This window comes from Meles meles, chromosome 10 (genome assembly GCF_922984935.1).
Source record: "Meles meles chromosome 10, mMelMel3.1 paternal haplotype, whole genome shotgun sequence".
NCBI classification, from domain to species: domain Eukaryota; kingdom Metazoa; phylum Chordata; class Mammalia; order Carnivora; family Mustelidae; genus Meles; species Meles meles.
In genome coordinates, this window is record NC_060075.1 from 42,186,808 (window position 1) to 42,204,451 (window position 17,644).

The window sequence follows — 17,644 nt, forward strand, 5'->3', positions numbered from 1 at the left end:
TTTAGCCTCCATGTATTTGAGTTCTTTCCAACTTTCCTCTTGTGATTGAGTTCTAGCTTCAGAGCACTGTGGTCTGAAAATATGCAGGGAATGATCCCAGTCTTTTGGTACTGGCTGAGACCTGATTTGTGACGCAGGATGTGATCTATTCCGGAGCATGTTCCATGTACACTAGAGAAGAATGTGTGTTCTCTTGCTTTGGGATGGAATGTTCTGATTATATCTGTGATGTCCATCTGGTCCAGTGTGTCATTTAAGGCCTTTATTTCCTTGTTGATCTTTTGCTTGGATGATCTGTCCATTTCAGTGAGGGGGATGTTAATGTCCCCTACTATTATTGTATTATTGTCGATGTGTTTCTCTGATTTTGTTATTAGTTGGTTTATATAGTTGGCTGTTCCTGTGTTAGGGGCATAGATATTTAAAATTGTTAGATCCTCATGTTGGACAGACCCTTTGAGTATGATATAGTGTCCTTCCTCATCTCTTATCATAGTCTTTTGCTTAAAATCTAATTTATCTGATATAAGGATTGCCACCCCAGCTTTCTTTTGATGTCCATTAGTCCGTGGTAAATTGTTTTGCACCCCCTCACTTTAAATTTGAGGTGTCTTCGGGTCTAAAATGAGTTTCTTGCAGACAGTATATTGATAGGTTTTGGATTTTAATCCATTCTGATACCCTGTGTCTTTTGATTTAGCCCATTTAGCCCATTTATATTTAGGGTAGCTATTGAAAGATATATATTTAGTGCCATTGTAATGCCTGTAAGATGACTGTTACTGTATATTGTCTCTGTTCTTTTCTGGCCCACTACTTTTAGGCTCTCTCTTTACTTTACTTAGAGGACCCCTTTCAATATTTCCCATAGGCCTGGTGTGGTGTTTCCAAATTTTTTTAATTTTTGTTTGTCCTGGAAGCTTTTTATCTCCTTCTATTTTCAATGATAGCCTAGCTGGATATAGTATTCTTGGCTGCATATTTTTCTCATTTAGTGCTCTGAATATATAATGCCAGTTCTTTCTGGCCTGCCAGGTTTCTGTGGATAAGTCTGCTGCCAATCTAATATTTCTACTGTTATATTTTACAGACTTCTTGTTTTGAGCTTCTTTCAGGACTTTTCTCTTTGTCACTAAGGCTTGTAAGTTTTATTGTTAGGTGATGGGGTGTGAACTTATTTTTAATTGATTTTGAGGGGGGTTCTCTGTGTCTCCTGGATTTTGATGCTTGTTCCCTTTGCCATGTTAGGGAAATTCTCTACTATAATTTGCTCCAATATATCTTCTGCCTCTCCTCTCTCTCTCTCTCCTTCTTTTGGGATCCCAATTATTCTTTTTTTTTTTAATATTTTATTTATTTGACAGAAATCACAACCAGGCAGAGAGTCAGGCAGAGAGAGAGGAGGAAGCAGGCTTCCCGTGGAGCAGAGAGCCCGATGCGGGGCTTGATCCCAGGACCTTGAGATCATGACCTGAGCCGAAGACAGAGGCTTTAACCCACTGAGCCACTCAGGCGCCCCGGGATCCCAATTATTCTAATATTGTTTCATCTTATGGTATCACTTAGCTCTTGAATTCTCCCCTCATCAACCAGTAGTAGTTTGTCTCTCTTTTGCTCAGTTTCTTTATTCTCGGTCATTTGGTGTTCTATATCACTTAATTCTTTCTTCTGCCTCATTTATCCTAGCAGTAAGAGCCTCCATTTTTTATTGTACCTCATTAATAGCTTTCAACTTGGTTGAAATTAATAGATTTCAACTTGGTTAGATTTTAGTTCTTTTATTTCTCCAGAAAGGGATTTCATTTCTCCAGAAAGGGATTCTCTCATATCTTCTATGCCTTTTTTGAGCCCAGCTAGCACCTTGATAATCATCATTCTGGACTCTAGTTCTGACATATTACCAATGTCCATATTGATTAGGTCCCTAGACTTTGGTACTGCTTCTTGTTTTTTATTTTGTGATGAGTTTTTCCACCTTGTCATTTTATCCAGATAAGAATATATGAATGAGAGGGCAAAATACTAAAAGAGTGGCAAAGACCCCAGAAAAATGTATGCTAACCAAATCAGAAAAAACCCGAAATGGGGGAAGAAGATGGGGGGAGGGGAGAAAAAACAAAAATAAATAATAAATTTAAAGTAATAAATATATATGTGTGTTTTAGACCGATGGATAGAACAGAGCGACCCACTTGATTTTGGGTGTATTCTGACCTCTTAGAAGAAACTACCTCCCAAAATTTTAAAGAAAAACATATATATATATACAAACATAAGGGTAAACATGATGAAGGGATGGAATATGACTGTAAAGGTGAAAATTTAAAATGATTCTAAAAAGGGATTGATAAGTTGGTTGGAAAAAGGAAAAAAAAAGGACAATGTGATCAGGCTGTAGCTAGATTTAGGGTATAATTTGAAATTTTAAAGGAAAAAATCCTATATATATATACAAAAAATAAGATTAAATACAATGAAGGAATAAAATATGATTATAACAATGCAAATTTTTAAATATTTTTTTAAAAAGGTATTGATAAGATAAAATAGTTAAAAATGTTATGAGGAAAGAGGAAAAGTTAACAAGAATAGAATAAGAAAGAAATAAAATTAAAAAAATTTAACTTTGCAAGACTAAAGCATCATGGGATAAAAGCCATGAATTCTGTGTTGCTTTCCTCTAGCTCAGGAGTTCCGCAGTACTCGTTGATTGGTGAACTTGGTCTTGGCTGGATGTTCTTGCTGATCTTCTGGGGGAGGGGCGTGTTGCAGTGATTCTCAAATGTCTTTGCCCAAGGTGGAATTGCACTGCCCTTGCCAGGGGGCAAGTTAAGTAATCTACTCGGGGTTGCTCTCGGTAGTTTTTGTTCCCTAAACACTTTCCATACAGCTTTGGAGGACAGAGTGAAGATGGCGGCCTCCCACTCTTCCCATTGGAGGAACCAAGAGCTCAGGGCCCCACTCCTCAGTGCGCCCTCAGAAAAAAGCAGTCAATCCCTCCCATCACCCTGGTCTCTGGCTGCACTCTGTGCTCACCTGGCTGATGACGGAGCATTTCTATCTCTGGTGCCTGGCCCCATTTGGAGTCTCCCAACCCAGCAGATTCCTGCCACACACCCCTGTGCTGCTCCTCCTGGAGCAAGGAGGGGGTCTCTCCGGATCTGCCACTTATGGGGTCCCTGCTCGAAGAGCAGTGACCCGACTGTGCCTTGGATCACGATTTAAGGTAATCTCGAGCTGAGAGCCCACTGCTCAGCTCCATCTCTGTAGCTGGCGTCCCTGCTCCTATACCTATCAGCTCTGCCAGACTCAGACATCCCCAGTCTTTCTGTGACTCCATGGGTCCTGAGCCCACACTGTCCCAAGGGTTCCATCCCCACGAGGGTTCCACCCCCCACTTAGCCTCTGGAGTGACATTCCTCAGTGGAGCAGACTTGTGAATGTTTTGATTTTGTGCTCAGCTGTTCCACCGCTTGCCTGGAGCCAGCCCGTCTCCCTGTGGTCTATCTTCCCAACTATTTGGATTCACTTCTCTGCACTTCCTACCTTCCAGAAAGTGGTCAATTTTCTGTCCCTAGAATTGCTGCTCCTCTTCTCTTATATCTCCTGTTGAGTTTGTAGGCGTTCAGAATGGTTTGATAAGTATCTCTGTGAACTCCTGGGACCTAATGATGTTTCAGTCTTTTACTCCTCTGCCATCTTGCTTCCCCTCTGTATGTGTCTGTTTTTGTGCTGTGTTGGTGATCACAGCTTTGTAGTAAAGTTTAAATCAGGCAATGTGATGCCCCCAACTTTGTTTTTTCTTTTTCAGCATTTCCTTAGCAATTTAGAGTCTTTTCTGGTTCCTTACAAATTTTTGGATTGATTGTTCCAGCACTTTGAAAAATGCCAGTGGAATTTTGATCAGGATGGCATTGAAAGTGTGGATTGCTCTGAGCAGTATAGACATTTTTACAGTGTTTATTCTTCTGATCCATGAGTATGGAATGTTTTTTCTTTTTTTGTGCCGCCTTCAATTTCTTTCATGAAATTGATCCATTACCTCCTTGGTTAGGTTTATTCCAAAGTATCTTACGGTTCTTGGTACTGTAGTAAATGGAATTGATTTTCTAATTTCCCTTTCTGTATTTTCATTGTTAGTGTATAATAAAGCAACTGATCTCTGTGCATTGATTTTGCATCCTGCCACATTACTGAATTGCTGTATGAGTTCTAGTAGTTTGGGGGTGGAGTCTTGCATTTTCCATATAAAGTATCATGTTGTCTGCGAAGAGAGAGAGTTTGACTTCTTCTTTGCCAATTTGAATACATTTTATTTTTGTCGTCTGATTGCTGTTGCTAGGACTTCTACTATACGTTGAACAACAGTGGCAAGAGTAGGCATCCTTGTCATGTTTCTGATCTTAAAGGGAAGGCTGTCAGCTTTTCCCCATTGAGAATGATATTCGCTGTGGGTTTTTCATAGATAGAGGGAACATTCCTCATCTTCATAAAATCTGTCCCCTTACTTTGAAGAGTTTTAATCAGGAACAAATGCTGTTATTTTATCAAATGCTTTTTCTGCATCAGTTGAGAGGACCATGTGGTTCTTCTCTCTTCTTATTGATTTGTTCTATGACACTGATTGATTTGTGAATGTTGAACCACCTTGCATCCCATGGATAAATCCCACCTGGTCATGGTGGATAATGTTTTTAATGTACTGTTGGATCCTATTAGCTAGGATCTTGTTGAGAAATTAGCATCCATATTCATCAGGGATATTGGTCTGAAATTCTCCTTTTTGATGGGACCTTTGCCTGGTTTGGGGATCAAGGTAATGCTGGCTTCATAGAAAGAGTCTGGAAGTTTTCCTTCTGTTTCTATTTTTTGAAACAGCTTCAGGAGAATAGGAATTATTTCTTTGAATGTTTGGTAGAATTCCCCAAGGAATCTGTCATGTCCTGGGCTCTTATTTTTTGGGAGGTTTTTGATCACTGCTTTAATCTCATTACTAGATACTGGTTTTCAGTTTGTTCCTATTGGTGTTGGAAGTTTATAGGTTTCCAGGGATGCCTCCATTTCTTCTGGGTTGCTTAACTTATTGGCATGTAACTGTTGATAATAATTTCTGATGATTATTTCTATTTCCTTGGTGTTAGTCATGATCTCTCCCTTTTCATTTACAATTTTATTAATTTGGGTCCTCTCTTCTTTTGGATTAGGTTTGGCCAGTGGTTTATCGATCTTATTGATTCTTTCCAAGAACCAGCTTCTTGTTTCAATGATGTGTTCTACTGTATCTCCAGTTTCTAACCCATTGCTCTCTGCTTTAATCTTGATTATTTCCCTTCTTGTGTGTGGGGTTGGCTTAATTTGTTGATTTTCCAGTTCTTTAAGGTGTGAAGAAAGTTGGTGTATTCGGGATTTTTCAATTTTCTTGAGTGAGGCTTGGCTGGCTATGTATTTCCTCCTTAGACTGCCTTTGCTGTATCTCATAGGTTTTTTTTTTTTTTTAAAGATTTTATTTATTTATTTGACAGAGAGAGATCACAAGTAGATAGAGAGGCAGGCGGGGGGGGGGGGGGGGGGGAAGCAGGCTCCCTGCTGAGCAGAGAGCCCGATGCGGGACTCGATCCCAGGACCCTGGGATCATGACCTGAGCCAAAGGCAGCGGCTTAATCCACTGAGCCACCCAGGCGCCCTATCTCATAGGTTTTGGACTGAAGTGTCTTCATTCTCATTGGTTTCCATGAATTGTTTGAGTTCTTTTTGATTTCCTGGTTGATCTAAACATTCTTGAGCAGGGGATGGTCTTTAGCTTCCAAGTGTTTGAATTCCTTCCAAACTTTTTCTTGAGCTCCAGTTTCAAAGCATTTTGGTCTGAGAATATGCAGGGAATAATCTCAGTCTTTCGGTATCAGTTAAGCCCTGATTTGTGACCCAGTATGTGGTCTATTCTGAAGAAAGTTCCATGTGCGCTTGAGAAGAATGAGTATTCTGTTGTTTTAGGGTGGAATGTTCTGTATATATCTATGAGGTTCATCTGGTCCAATGTGTCATTCAAAGCTCTTGCTTATTGATTTTCTGCTTGGATAATCTATTACTGAGAGTGGTGTGTTAAGATCCCCTACAATTAATGTACGCATATCAATATGACTATTTTGATTAACTGTTGTCTTATGTAGTTGGCTGCTCCCCTATTGGGGAGGCATAAATATTTTCAATTGTTAGATCTTCTTGGTGGATAGACCCTTTAAGAATGATGTAGTGTCCTTCTGTATTTCTGACTAGTCTTTAGCTTAAAATCTAATGTATCTGATAGGAGAATCGCCACCCCAGCTTTCTTTTGAGGCCCACTGGCATGAAAGATGGTTCTCCATCCCTTCACTTTCAGTTGCATATATCTTTAGGTTCCAAATGTATCTCTTGTAGACAGCATATGGACAGGTCCTGTCATTTTATCCAGTCTGCAATCCTGTGCCATTTTTATGTGAGCATTTAGGCTGTTCACGTTGAAAGTGATTATTGAAAGATAAGTTTTTATTGATATGTTGCCTGTGAAGTCCTTTTTTCTATAGATTGTCTCTGTAAATTTCTGTTCTATGTCACTCTTGGGTTCTTTCTTCTTTTATAGAACACCCATTAATATTTCTTGTAGTGACAGCTTGATGGTCACATCATCTTTTAAACCTTGCTGGTCTTGGAAGCTCTTTATGTCTCCATCCATTCTGAATGCCAGCCTTGCTAGATAAAGTATTTTTGGCAGCATGTTCTTCTCATTTAGTGCCCTGAATATGTCTTGCCAACCCTTTCTGGCTTGCCAGGTTTCTCTGGACAGGTCTGACATTATTCTGATGGTCCTTCCTCTGTATGTAAGGAATCTCTTCCCCCTAGTTGCCCTTAAGAACTTCTGTCTGGGGGCGTCTGAGTGGCTCAGATGGTTGGGCATCTGCCTTCGGCTCAGGTCACAATTCTGGAGTCCCAGGATGGAGCCCCACACCGGGCTCCCTGCTTGGCAAGGAGTCTGCTTCTCCTTCTCCCTCTGCTCCTCCCCCTGCTGTGTTTGCTCTCTCTTACACATTCTCTCTCAAATAAATTAAAAAATTACAAAAAAAACCTGAAATTATGAAAAGTATTGCACATGACATCATATTAACCTAACCTTTGGGGAACATCAGTATAGCTCCTAGGTAGTGTTGCTATTGTGATGCCATGTAAGCAAGATGAAATGAAGGATATGATGTTCTGTTGTATATCATTTTGTTGGAAAAATCAACCTCCCCAAAAAACCCCACTATTTTTATTCATTCTGAAATTATGATTTGTGAATTTCACAATTAAGTGTCTGGATGTCTTACTAAACTCGTTGATCTTTGGGGGGGCGTCCTTTCTGCCTCTAGGACATGAACACTTGTTCTGTTCCCCAGATTAGGGAAATTTTCATACAGAATTTTTACAGCTATATCTTCTAGTCTTCTCTCTTTCTCCACCCCCTCAGGGATCCCAATAATTCTGACGTTGGAATGTTTCATGGAATGTTTCATTTATTTCCCTGATTCTGTTTTCATGGCTTCTAAGCTGTTTTGTTCCAGGCCTCCTCCTGATCGTTCTTTTCTATCGGTTTGTTTTCTAGATCACTAATTCTATCTTCTGCCTCAGTTACCCTAGCTGTAAGAGTATTTCGATTAGATTGGATCTCATTGATAGCATTTTTTAGTACTGCCAGATCAGCCCTTACTTCTGCCCTTAGAGATTCTGTGTTGTCACTAATGGTCTTCTCCAACCTAGCCATTGCCTGGGTGATTGTTACCCTGAATTCCCTTTCCAACATACTGCTTATGTCCATATCCAATAATTCTGTCTCAGAGGGCACAGTCTCTGAATTTTTCCTCTGTTGGGTCTCCCTTTCTCCTAGTCATTTTGGTGAGAGGCGGTTGAGGTGTTGTATAGCTGAATATATCAACCACTATCCAGGCAAGGCGCACCCTTTCTTGGCGCCACAGTATGGATCCACCATAGAGCAGTGCCAGGTACCTTACGTATTGTCCAAAAATTAAGTCAACTGCCATATGATCTTCTCAGAAGGACAGTCATCAGGACTCCTCTGGGACTTTCTATATGTCACTTTCTAACATGGCAATGGAAGAGTTGGCCAGGTATTAAGAATGAACATAAAGGAAAAGTACAAAGTCAGATTTCTGCAGATTAGGTGATTGAGACCTAGATAAAAGCATGTGTGTATATTAAGCTGTTTTGGTTCCAGAAGTTTTAAAACTGATCAATGAAATAATGTAATGTCTGATTGTTTACTGTGTATATTTGCTAATCTTAGTTGGAAGGAAGTAAAGAATATATTTGATAACTGTGGATAAATCAGGGCTAGATCTCCTCATGGCTGAGGGAAGTGGCTGCTTGCTTCATGATTAGGCCTCAAGAATGCAAGCCATACCAACTCTTCCTAGCAGCAATGTGCACTGCCTAAAAATTACTACAGAAAAATATCTTCTTGAATTTTCAGTTTTTCTTTTCCCCCCATGTGTTCTTTTTTTTTAATACAAATACTCCAGAGAAAAGATATCAACGACTAACTAGCAAGTGGGAGAAAGGTGTGGAGCCTGATTGATTCACTCTTTCCCTCTTTTTCTGTCCTCCCTCTCCTCTCTACCTCTCTTAAAAAAAAAAAAAAAGTATAGCGAAGAGAATAAAATCCCATAATTCTATCATCCACAGATAATCACTATTCACATTTAGTGTTTCTTGTCTCATGCCTAATGGTGTTCATAATTGATGTTAGTATACTTTTGATTACATATTTGTATCTTCTTATGTCATTAAAAACTGTCAGCATTTCCTTTTTGTCAGCATAATTTTCACTGTCTATATTTAATAAAATGGGTATACAGTAAGTCAGTTGAGTCTTTTAGTTGTTCCTACTGGGATTTCAAGTTTCATAGTTTTGTTAGTAATCCGCTTTAGAGGACCTCTTACAGTGAGCCATGCAGTGGATGTACTGACTAGGATAGGCCTACACCAGCATTTAAAGTCAAGGAAGGGGGACCACAGATGAACCAGTTGCATAGGAATTATTCTTTCCTTCTTCCAGCCCTCAGTATACTGAAGAGAAAGGGAGGCCCAGATAACTGCAGAGGGATGAGAAGGAATCACATCACTATTAGACCTTTCTTTTTCAGTGAAGGTTCTTTAGGCCTCAGGGCAGGCCTGTCCTGGGGGAGGGGAAAGAACTGTAAATTATATGTGATTAACATTTTAAATTGGATTAAGATGGCTTGAAATTGACTTTTTTTGAATACTTGAAAATTACTGGAAAGCTAAAGAAACTGGTTAAGATATTCAGGGATAAGAAGGTGAAATTCTGGATGGCAAATTGAAAGCAATGATTGGAGAAAAATAATTAAGCCATTTCTTGTTTTAATTCCCCACCATGTAATATCAGGAAATGTTTTTGTTTTTTTTTTTAAATTTATCCATTTGACAGAGAGATCACAAGTAGGCAGAGAGGCAGGCAGAGAGAGAGGGGGAAGCAGGCTCCCCACTGAGCAGAGAGCCCGACGCGGAGCTCGATCCCAGGACCCCGAGATCATGACCTGAGCTGAAGGCAGAGGCCTAAACCACTGAGCCACCCAGGCGCCCCTCAGGAAATGTTTTTTGATTAACTTTAATGATACTAATGGAGTAGAGAGATTTGACATGAAATTTATTCCCTCTTAAAGTAGTTAGACATGTGGATGAGGCATGTGAAAGCATGATTCTCCAAGTGGTATTGATAGGGAGTCTCTGAACTCAAGGGAGAAGGGATGATCTTCTCCCTTCTTTTTTCTTAAAAACAAAAACAAAAACAAATTTTTGGTGGGGGGATGAGGAGATGTGGATCAAAGGGTACAAACTTTCAGTTATAAGCTGAGTAAGTCCTGGGGATCTAATATACAGCATGATGATTAAAGTTAATAATACTATATTGTATACTTGAAATTTGCTAAACTTTTAGATGCTTTTACCATACACAAAAAAAATGATAGTTATATGAGGTGGTAGCTGTGTCAAATTAACTTGATTGCCGTAATCATTTCATAGTGTGTACAGATATTAAATATTTACATTGTACCCCTTTAAAAACACATCACATGGTGTGACCTACATATATATAATTTTTGTCAGTCATACTTCAGTAAAACAGGAAAATGACTTTTTCCCCTTGATCATAACATTAATATATTCATACTGTAAAGCATTTTAAAACTTCTGAAAAGTACAGATAATAAACCTCAATGCAGTCCATCACTCCATCCCAAACAGGAACAGCAGCCTTTGGGAATATTCTTGCAGGTTTCCTTGTGCCTTCTTAAATTGCTTATTGCCTCTTCCTTTTTCCAAAGCTGAGATCATACTCATAAAATTTTTGTAGCCTGCAGTTAGTTGATGCTGCATAGAGAAGCAGAAATGGTAACATAAAAATATTCACTGATGAAGTGACCACTCAGCATTTCTGACTTCTCCTGGGAAGCTTGAATTTATCCACCCATTTAGCCACTGTTTCTTTCTCTGTGCTGGGGGCTATTACAATGCAGATAAGACTGGGAAGTTATTTCTGGAGATCAGTGACGGATACTGGAGATCTATATGCTTACTGACAAATCTGTCTAGGTTGGGCCAGTTGAAAAACTGATGAAGAAATCAACAGAGATGACAAGATAGGCACTTTATTTATTTTTTTTTTGATTTTTAATTTATTTTTTAGAACAAGGGGGCAAGGGGCAGAAGGCTAGGGAGAAGCAGGCTCCCTGGGAGCCTGTCACGGTACTTGATCCCAGAACCTCAGGATCATGACCTGAGGTGAAGCTGGACACTTAACAACCTGAGCCATCCAGGTGCCCTGAAAATAGGCTCTTTAAAGAAAAGTATTGCACATGACATCATATTAACCTAACCTTTGGGGAACATCAGTATAGCTCCTAGGTAGTGTTGCTATTGTGATGCCATGTAAGCAAGATGAAATGAAGGATATGATGTTCTGTTGTATATCATTTTGTTGGAAAAATCAACCTCCCCAAAAAACCCCAATATTTTTATTCATTCTTTGATCCAATATTTAGTACATGGATATAAAGTTTGCCTAAATGTTGTTAAACTGCCAAGCATGTTTTATCCTAACATTTATAGGGTTCTTTCTGAGTATAAATTCCCTTTTTTTTTTAAAGATTTTTTTTTTATTTATTTGACAGAGAGAGATCACAAGTAGGCAGAGAGGCAGGCAGAGAGAGTGAGAGGGAAGCAGGCTCCCCGCCGAGCAGAGAGCCCGATGCGGGACTCGATCCCAGGACCCTGAGATCATGACCTGAGCCGAAGGCAGCGGCTTAAACCACTGAGCCACCCAGGCGCCCTATCAAATTTTTGCTTCCCATTATGAATATGAATGAATATTTATTATGATATGAATACTCACTAACCTTCTACTAATACTAACAGGGACACCTGTATTTAATTTTTTATTAATCCTGTAAACTGCTTATAACTTATATAATAAACACCGTAGTTCCCCTTTTCTGTGGTTTCACCTTCTGCGGTTTCAGTTGCCTAAGATCAGCCTTGGTCTGGAAGCAGATGATCCTCTTTCTGACATGTTGTCAGAAGGTCAGTGGTAGCCTAATGCTGCTGACTGTGTCATTCACCTCCCTTCATCTTATCACATGGGCATTTTATCATCTCACATCATCACAAGAAGAGTGAGTATAGTTCAGTAAGATATTTTGAGAGAGAGACGACATTCATATTACAGTAGTGGTATAATTGTTCTATTTTGTTATTATTACTGTTAGCTTCTTACTATGCCTGATTTATAAATTAAGGTTTATCATAGGTGTGTTTGTATAGGAAAAACATAGTGTACATAGGGTTTGGTACTCAGTGCAATTTCAGGCATCCACTGAGCTCTTAGAACATATCCCCTGCAGATAAGGGAGGACTACATAGTAACCAAATAACATTTTTTCTTGTGCTTGAAAAGCTATTTTTATCTGAAATTAAGTAAATACTTAAAAGCCTATAATTCCAGGTTATAAATTTCCTTAACATTTTTAGGTCTAAATAATGGTCCAATATAGAAAGTACCACTTCTGTCTTTCCTGGAATTAGGGCCAGATTTCTCATATTCTTCTCACTCTGATACATTGATGACTAGTCATCATTAGACTGGTATATGCAAAAAGCTTTGCTAATCTGCTGAAGTGGGTTTTTAATTGTGTGCTTTTATTCTTTTAATAGTTGTCATATAAATAATTAGCATCTGGGGTATTTGTGCTGTATTGCAATTCTCCGAGATCCTTCTTTTTACCATGCACATCAATCACCTGGAGATCTTGTTCTCTCGATCTTGATCTCGATAGGTGTGGTGGGGGTAAAATTCTGCATTTGAAACCAGCTCAGATATGAAGCCAATGCTGCCAGCCTTTGGACCACACTTCTGAATTATAGCCTTTTTTGATAACAGTTTTGGGAACAAAAGTCAGTCAAAGCTTGTTGAAGCCATTTCCTGTTATAACTTTATGATACATCCCTTGTTTATTAGTAATACATATTTTCCAACTGGGAAATCGATGTTGAATTGTAGTGTGTGTGTTTTTCTAGTTTTTGTGTTGGGCATACTATCTACAGTGGTGGCATTTAGAAAGAATGAGCGTACCGATGACAACAATGATGATGTAGTAATAACTGACAGGTACTGACAACTTATTAGGCCTCAGACGCTGTGCTTTATGAAGACTGACTAAATTTTTTGAACAAAACCATGAAGTAGACATTATTATTGTTACCCCATTTAAAAATGAAAGGCTTGGTAAAAAGTTAAATGACTTGCCTTTGGTCACACAGCCAGAGCAGAGACAGAACTGGGACATCAACACAAGAAGTTAGTCTGACTCTAAAGCTTATTGTTTGGAAAATCTTTTCTTGTCTGACAGTAGTCTGGAAACTAGACTTCATATAATGGATTTTCTAGCTTCTTTCCTAAAAGATTTTTTAAAGATCATTTTTCTTATGTTTTCTTTCCTTGTGGCTTTCCCAAGATACTGGTGATCTCTAGCTTTCTTAAGTCTTCCTTTCTGCATATTTGTATTTAGATCCCAACTTTCATATTCTTTTGATGTAAAAATTTATAAAGAATGAGTAGTAGGTAGTACCCTGCCCTGAATGAAAGATAAAAGTGCTTTTAGTAATGTTGAGACTATTTTATTTGAAAGACGAGCCCTGGAAAACTTTAGATTTATAAGATTATCAGAGAAGAATGGCTATTTCTTTTGAGTGTTCTTAAAACTTGGGGCTATTTTTGTCTTTATCTAAATGGCAGTTGTAATTGTAACTTAGTGATTAATCTGGAGACATACCTTCCATTCTGAGTTCTCTTGCCAGACCACCAGATGGTCTTAGAGAAGCCAAGGAGCCCCTCTGCCTTGCCTTCTCAGCCTGTCAAATGACAACACTAGTACCTTTAACCCTTAGGATGTGAAGGGAAAGAGGATTTGTAAGTAGAGACATTTGTAAAAATTTGTGACAATGAGTGAAATCTGTTTAGAATCAGATATGGTACCTCCCTTGCAGTTTCATTTGGAAGTCAATAAACACAGCACAGGTCATGATCCCTAAGAATATAACTGGCTTATTACTCATCTCCAAGTAATAGATTATTTATTTTCATTATCCCTGTTTGTTTGTTTTTTACAGTCCATCAATATTATGGAACTGACTTTACAGAAATATGGAAGTTATGAAAAGTTTGAGCAGGCCACTGGTGGCAGCCTGCTATCTAAAACTCGAATCTGGAGTCATGTTCGGAAGTACATGATGAAAGAAGGCTGCCTGGGTGAGGTATGAATCGGGAGTGACACAAGATGCTGTTGGCATTTTAACTGCTCATTAAATTAGTCACCGAGAGATCTCAGTATATTGAATTGTTGTATTCAATTTGTGTTTTTCTTTACTTACACTACCCTTTCTGTATAGCCTATGGGATTATGGGAATTTTTTAATGAAAATTATAATGAAGCAACTTGCCTCAGTGGCCTCCTCTTATTAGCAGCCAGTTCAGAATGACCAGCAGTGAAGTGGTCTCTGGCTTGTGTACCATCCTTTGCATCATTTTAACTGGGGCGGGGGTGGGGGGGGCTGTATTTGAGAGCACAACAGGGCACTGCTTCCTCAGCACAGCACTCTACTTTTCTTCAGTCCAGGAAAGGCTCTTGAGTTGCCCATGCTTAGAAGTGGAAGGGTCAGAAGTAATTATCATCTTCTTGGTATTGGAAGATTCAAATTGGCACAAGCGAAATAAAAATGTACTGGTTTTTGGGTTTCCTGTGAAAGCTTCCTCTCCCCAGCCTCTACATTTTGTTTTATATAAATGTATTTTTGTCCTCTTCTTAGATTGTAGTTCATCTCACTGAAGATCTGCTTTCCCGAGCTTCAATGACAGTGGTAAATGGGTGCCCAACACTGACCATTAATGTTTCCACTGCACGTGAGCACTGGCTGGAGGGAATGCTGAGGCATGAAATAGGTAGGGGTAGCCCTTCATTTGTTCACTTGTAATATCAGAAATCAGCTGCAAAGAAACCTTTTTATAATGGGTTTTTTTAAAGCAGTATTTGGCAAAAGGTAATGAAATTGTTAGTTTTCATTTGAACTAAGATATTAATGTCCCAGTTCAGATTAGATTTTTTCAGTACCATGTAGCTGTATTGAGCTTGGATTAACTCCTGGATTTCAGTTCGCCTGTGTTTCTGAAACCAAGGGAAATGGAACTGAATGCTGAGATTCCTTTCAGATATTAAGTCTCTGATTCTTCCCTTTGAGAAAATAAATTGTACAAAAGTCACACTTCTTCGAATGATACATGCAGTCCTTCTGAAGGCAAGAGTACCTCCTTCAAAAAGCTTTAGGGTCAGGTCATTTTCCACTTTGTTTTGATTCATAGGTACACATCAATTTGGTTTTAGAACTGTTGGTAGAATCTTTTTTGGAAAAGAATTAAAATGTCTTTTCTCGTTTTTCACATGCCTTTTCTTCTCCATAGGCACACATTATTTTCGAGGTATTAACAACCTTCAGCAGCCATGGAACAGTTGGACTGGCCGTAAAAAACATGAGCTAAAGCCAAACAATCCCACAGAGGAAGGACTGGCAAGTATTCACAGTGTCCTTTTTAGAAAAGACCCCTTTTTATGGAGGGCGGCCCTCCTCTACTACACTGTTTATCGAGCCAGCCAAATGTCTTTTTGCGAACTCTTCAAAGATATTGGAAAATTTGTCAAGGACCCCAATACAAGATGGGATTATTGTGTACGAGCCAAGAGGGGATGGACTGATACTTCTCAGCCAGGTGGGTGTCCCTTGATTGTATGTTTGCCTTATGGTTAGTTGTCTGTTGATTTTGATTACATCCTTATCCACCAATCAGGGAAATCAGTCACTTGTGAAAAATTAAACCTTTGTTACTTGAGGTCAATACTAGTTTTCCCAAACCATATTTTGTTAGCATTCTTTATTCAGTTATCATTTTGAAAAATTCCAAACCTACACAAATATGGAAATGATAGAATTAAACTCATAGTACCCATCCCCTAGATTCACCAGTTATTAACATTTTGCCAGTTCTGCTTTTTCTTGCTCTCATTTAAAAAACAGCTCTACTTCACTGACCTACAGTTTGCCCATTAAAATATATAGCTCAGTGGTTTTTAGAATATTCATGGAGTTGTGCAGCTGTCACCACTGTCTAATGTTTTTTGACTATTAAATTCTCTGTCAGGCATACTGCATAAACAGTTTTGTTGAGCTCTGGCTCTAAGTTTGTCCGGTTCTTTTACTTGGGACATATCCTCTGTCTTCCCAGTTTTTTCTGATTCTGTCAGTGTTAGGAAATTCAGCTATATCTGTCTCCTCTCTTTAGAAGAGTGGCTTTATGAAGAAGAGCTTCCGTAGTGCTGTGTATTTGGGGCCAGACATGTGGGGCCAGCGAGATCCACAGTGGTCTGCTGGAGGGGACCTACAGCTGTCTGGGAAAACTCCTGTGGAGGCCAGGTTGGAGGGGGTGGATCCACAGGAGATTGCAGGGGTAGGGTGTGCTGTTTGGAAGCTGTGTGAAGGGTCTGCTGTGTGAGGAGACCTGCAGCTGCTTTGGAGAACTGCTGCAAGGGTAGGCTGAGAGAGCAGGGTTTGCTGTTGACAAGCTAGGTGGAGAGTATGCTGGTTCTTGCACGTGTCTATGTATCTAGGCTGGGGCAGGGAGAGGAATGGCACCTGTCAGCTCTTTTGTTCTTAGAGGAGTCTCCTGAGGATCCCTGCTCCTCCAGTACATGTTCTGAGATTAGTAAACATAAATCTCCTTCTCATATACCCTACCTAATGTTGCTATGCTGTATCTCTGAGATATAACAGTGGGGCTGTTTGTTATGCTGTCTCTTTAAGGGCAAGGATTCAATTTCTTCTTGCTCCCTGGCTCCCCCAAATCTAAGCCTGGTGATTTTTAAAGTTCTTCGTATTAAGCCCCACTAACTATTAGAACTCATGAGGTTAAGTCCCTCTGGCTTTCAAAGCCAAACATTACAGGGATTTGTTTCTGCAGTGTGGGTCCCTTATGTTTGGGGTAGGTGCTGTAGGGTCTGCTCCTCTCCTTTCTCTTTGCTTGCAATGTTCCTCTCACCCTTCTCCATCTTTACGGTGTCCTCTCCTGAAGATAGTCTTCTGGGGGACAGATGTCTTCCTCCTCTCTGCTTCTTCTCTTGCGGGTCCTGGCTCTCAGGTACCACCACTTTCATACAACCACATCACAGGCAGTTCTTAATGCAGACTGGGCTGAACACATACCCATCACAGACTGGGGTTATTTCCAAGCTTCATTTGAGTTTTAAATACTTTTAGAAGAAAAGCATGTAATCTCAAAGTCCAAATGACTTTTAAATGAACATTTTCTAATTTTTGTCCTTTTCTCAAAAGCATTTTTTATTGCCTTATAATCTACTTACTATTTTATTAAAAAAAACAAACAAACAACAAAATGACCAAAACCTTTGTGGGCAATGTGAACTCTTAAAACTGACAAAAACTTTTACACTTTTATTACAGTAGCAAACTTATCTGGACAAGAAATGTTTGGAAATCTCAATATGCAGCACTGTGCCTGTATCTCCTTGCTTCTATTTTCTTTAGAAAAATAAAATAATAACAGTGCTAGAAATCTCCAGTGAAACTGACAAGCAAGGATCACAGACAGATGCTGAAACCATGAGATGAAAGGCTGTTGGGAAATAGGACAGTATCTGTCACCTCAAAGATTACTTATTAAAAAGGGAAAAAAGGAAATGTATTTTTAGAAAAGAGCTCGCAATTCCCACCTGAAACAAGGATCAAAGTCATTATCTGGAATGGTGAGACAACTGATCATGCGGTGGCTCCTGCTGTGTGATCTAGTATCATTTATGCAGTATTTTTGCCAAACACCCTTACCAGAATTTAATCATGAGGTAACAATCAATCACATCTAGATTGTGGCCATTCTATAAGAACAGGCCTGGATTTTAAACAAAACTCAGTGTCATGAAAAAAAAGATGAGGAACACTGCTCTGTATTAAAAGAAGCTGAAGAGGCACAACCATC

At 39.3% G+C, this 17,644-nt stretch overlaps 1 protein-coding gene across 2 annotated transcripts in view; it reads left to right on the forward strand.

Annotated features, from left to right (window-relative positions):
* KIAA0895 (KIAA0895 ortholog) overlaps nucleotides 1–17,644 on the forward strand; it is a 60,880-nt gene that overhangs the window by 33,565 nt on the left and 9,671 nt on the right. For both annotated transcript variants that reach the window (XM_046020590.1, XM_046020591.1), the window contains exons 3-5: nucleotides 13,717–13,860; nucleotides 14,413–14,545; nucleotides 15,062–15,367. In XM_046020590.1, coding sequence (XP_045876546.1) covers nucleotides 13,717–13,860; nucleotides 14,413–14,545; nucleotides 15,062–15,367 — 583 coding nt within the window. The remainder of the gene's footprint in view (nucleotides 1–13,716; nucleotides 13,861–14,412; nucleotides 14,546–15,061; nucleotides 15,368–17,644) is intronic.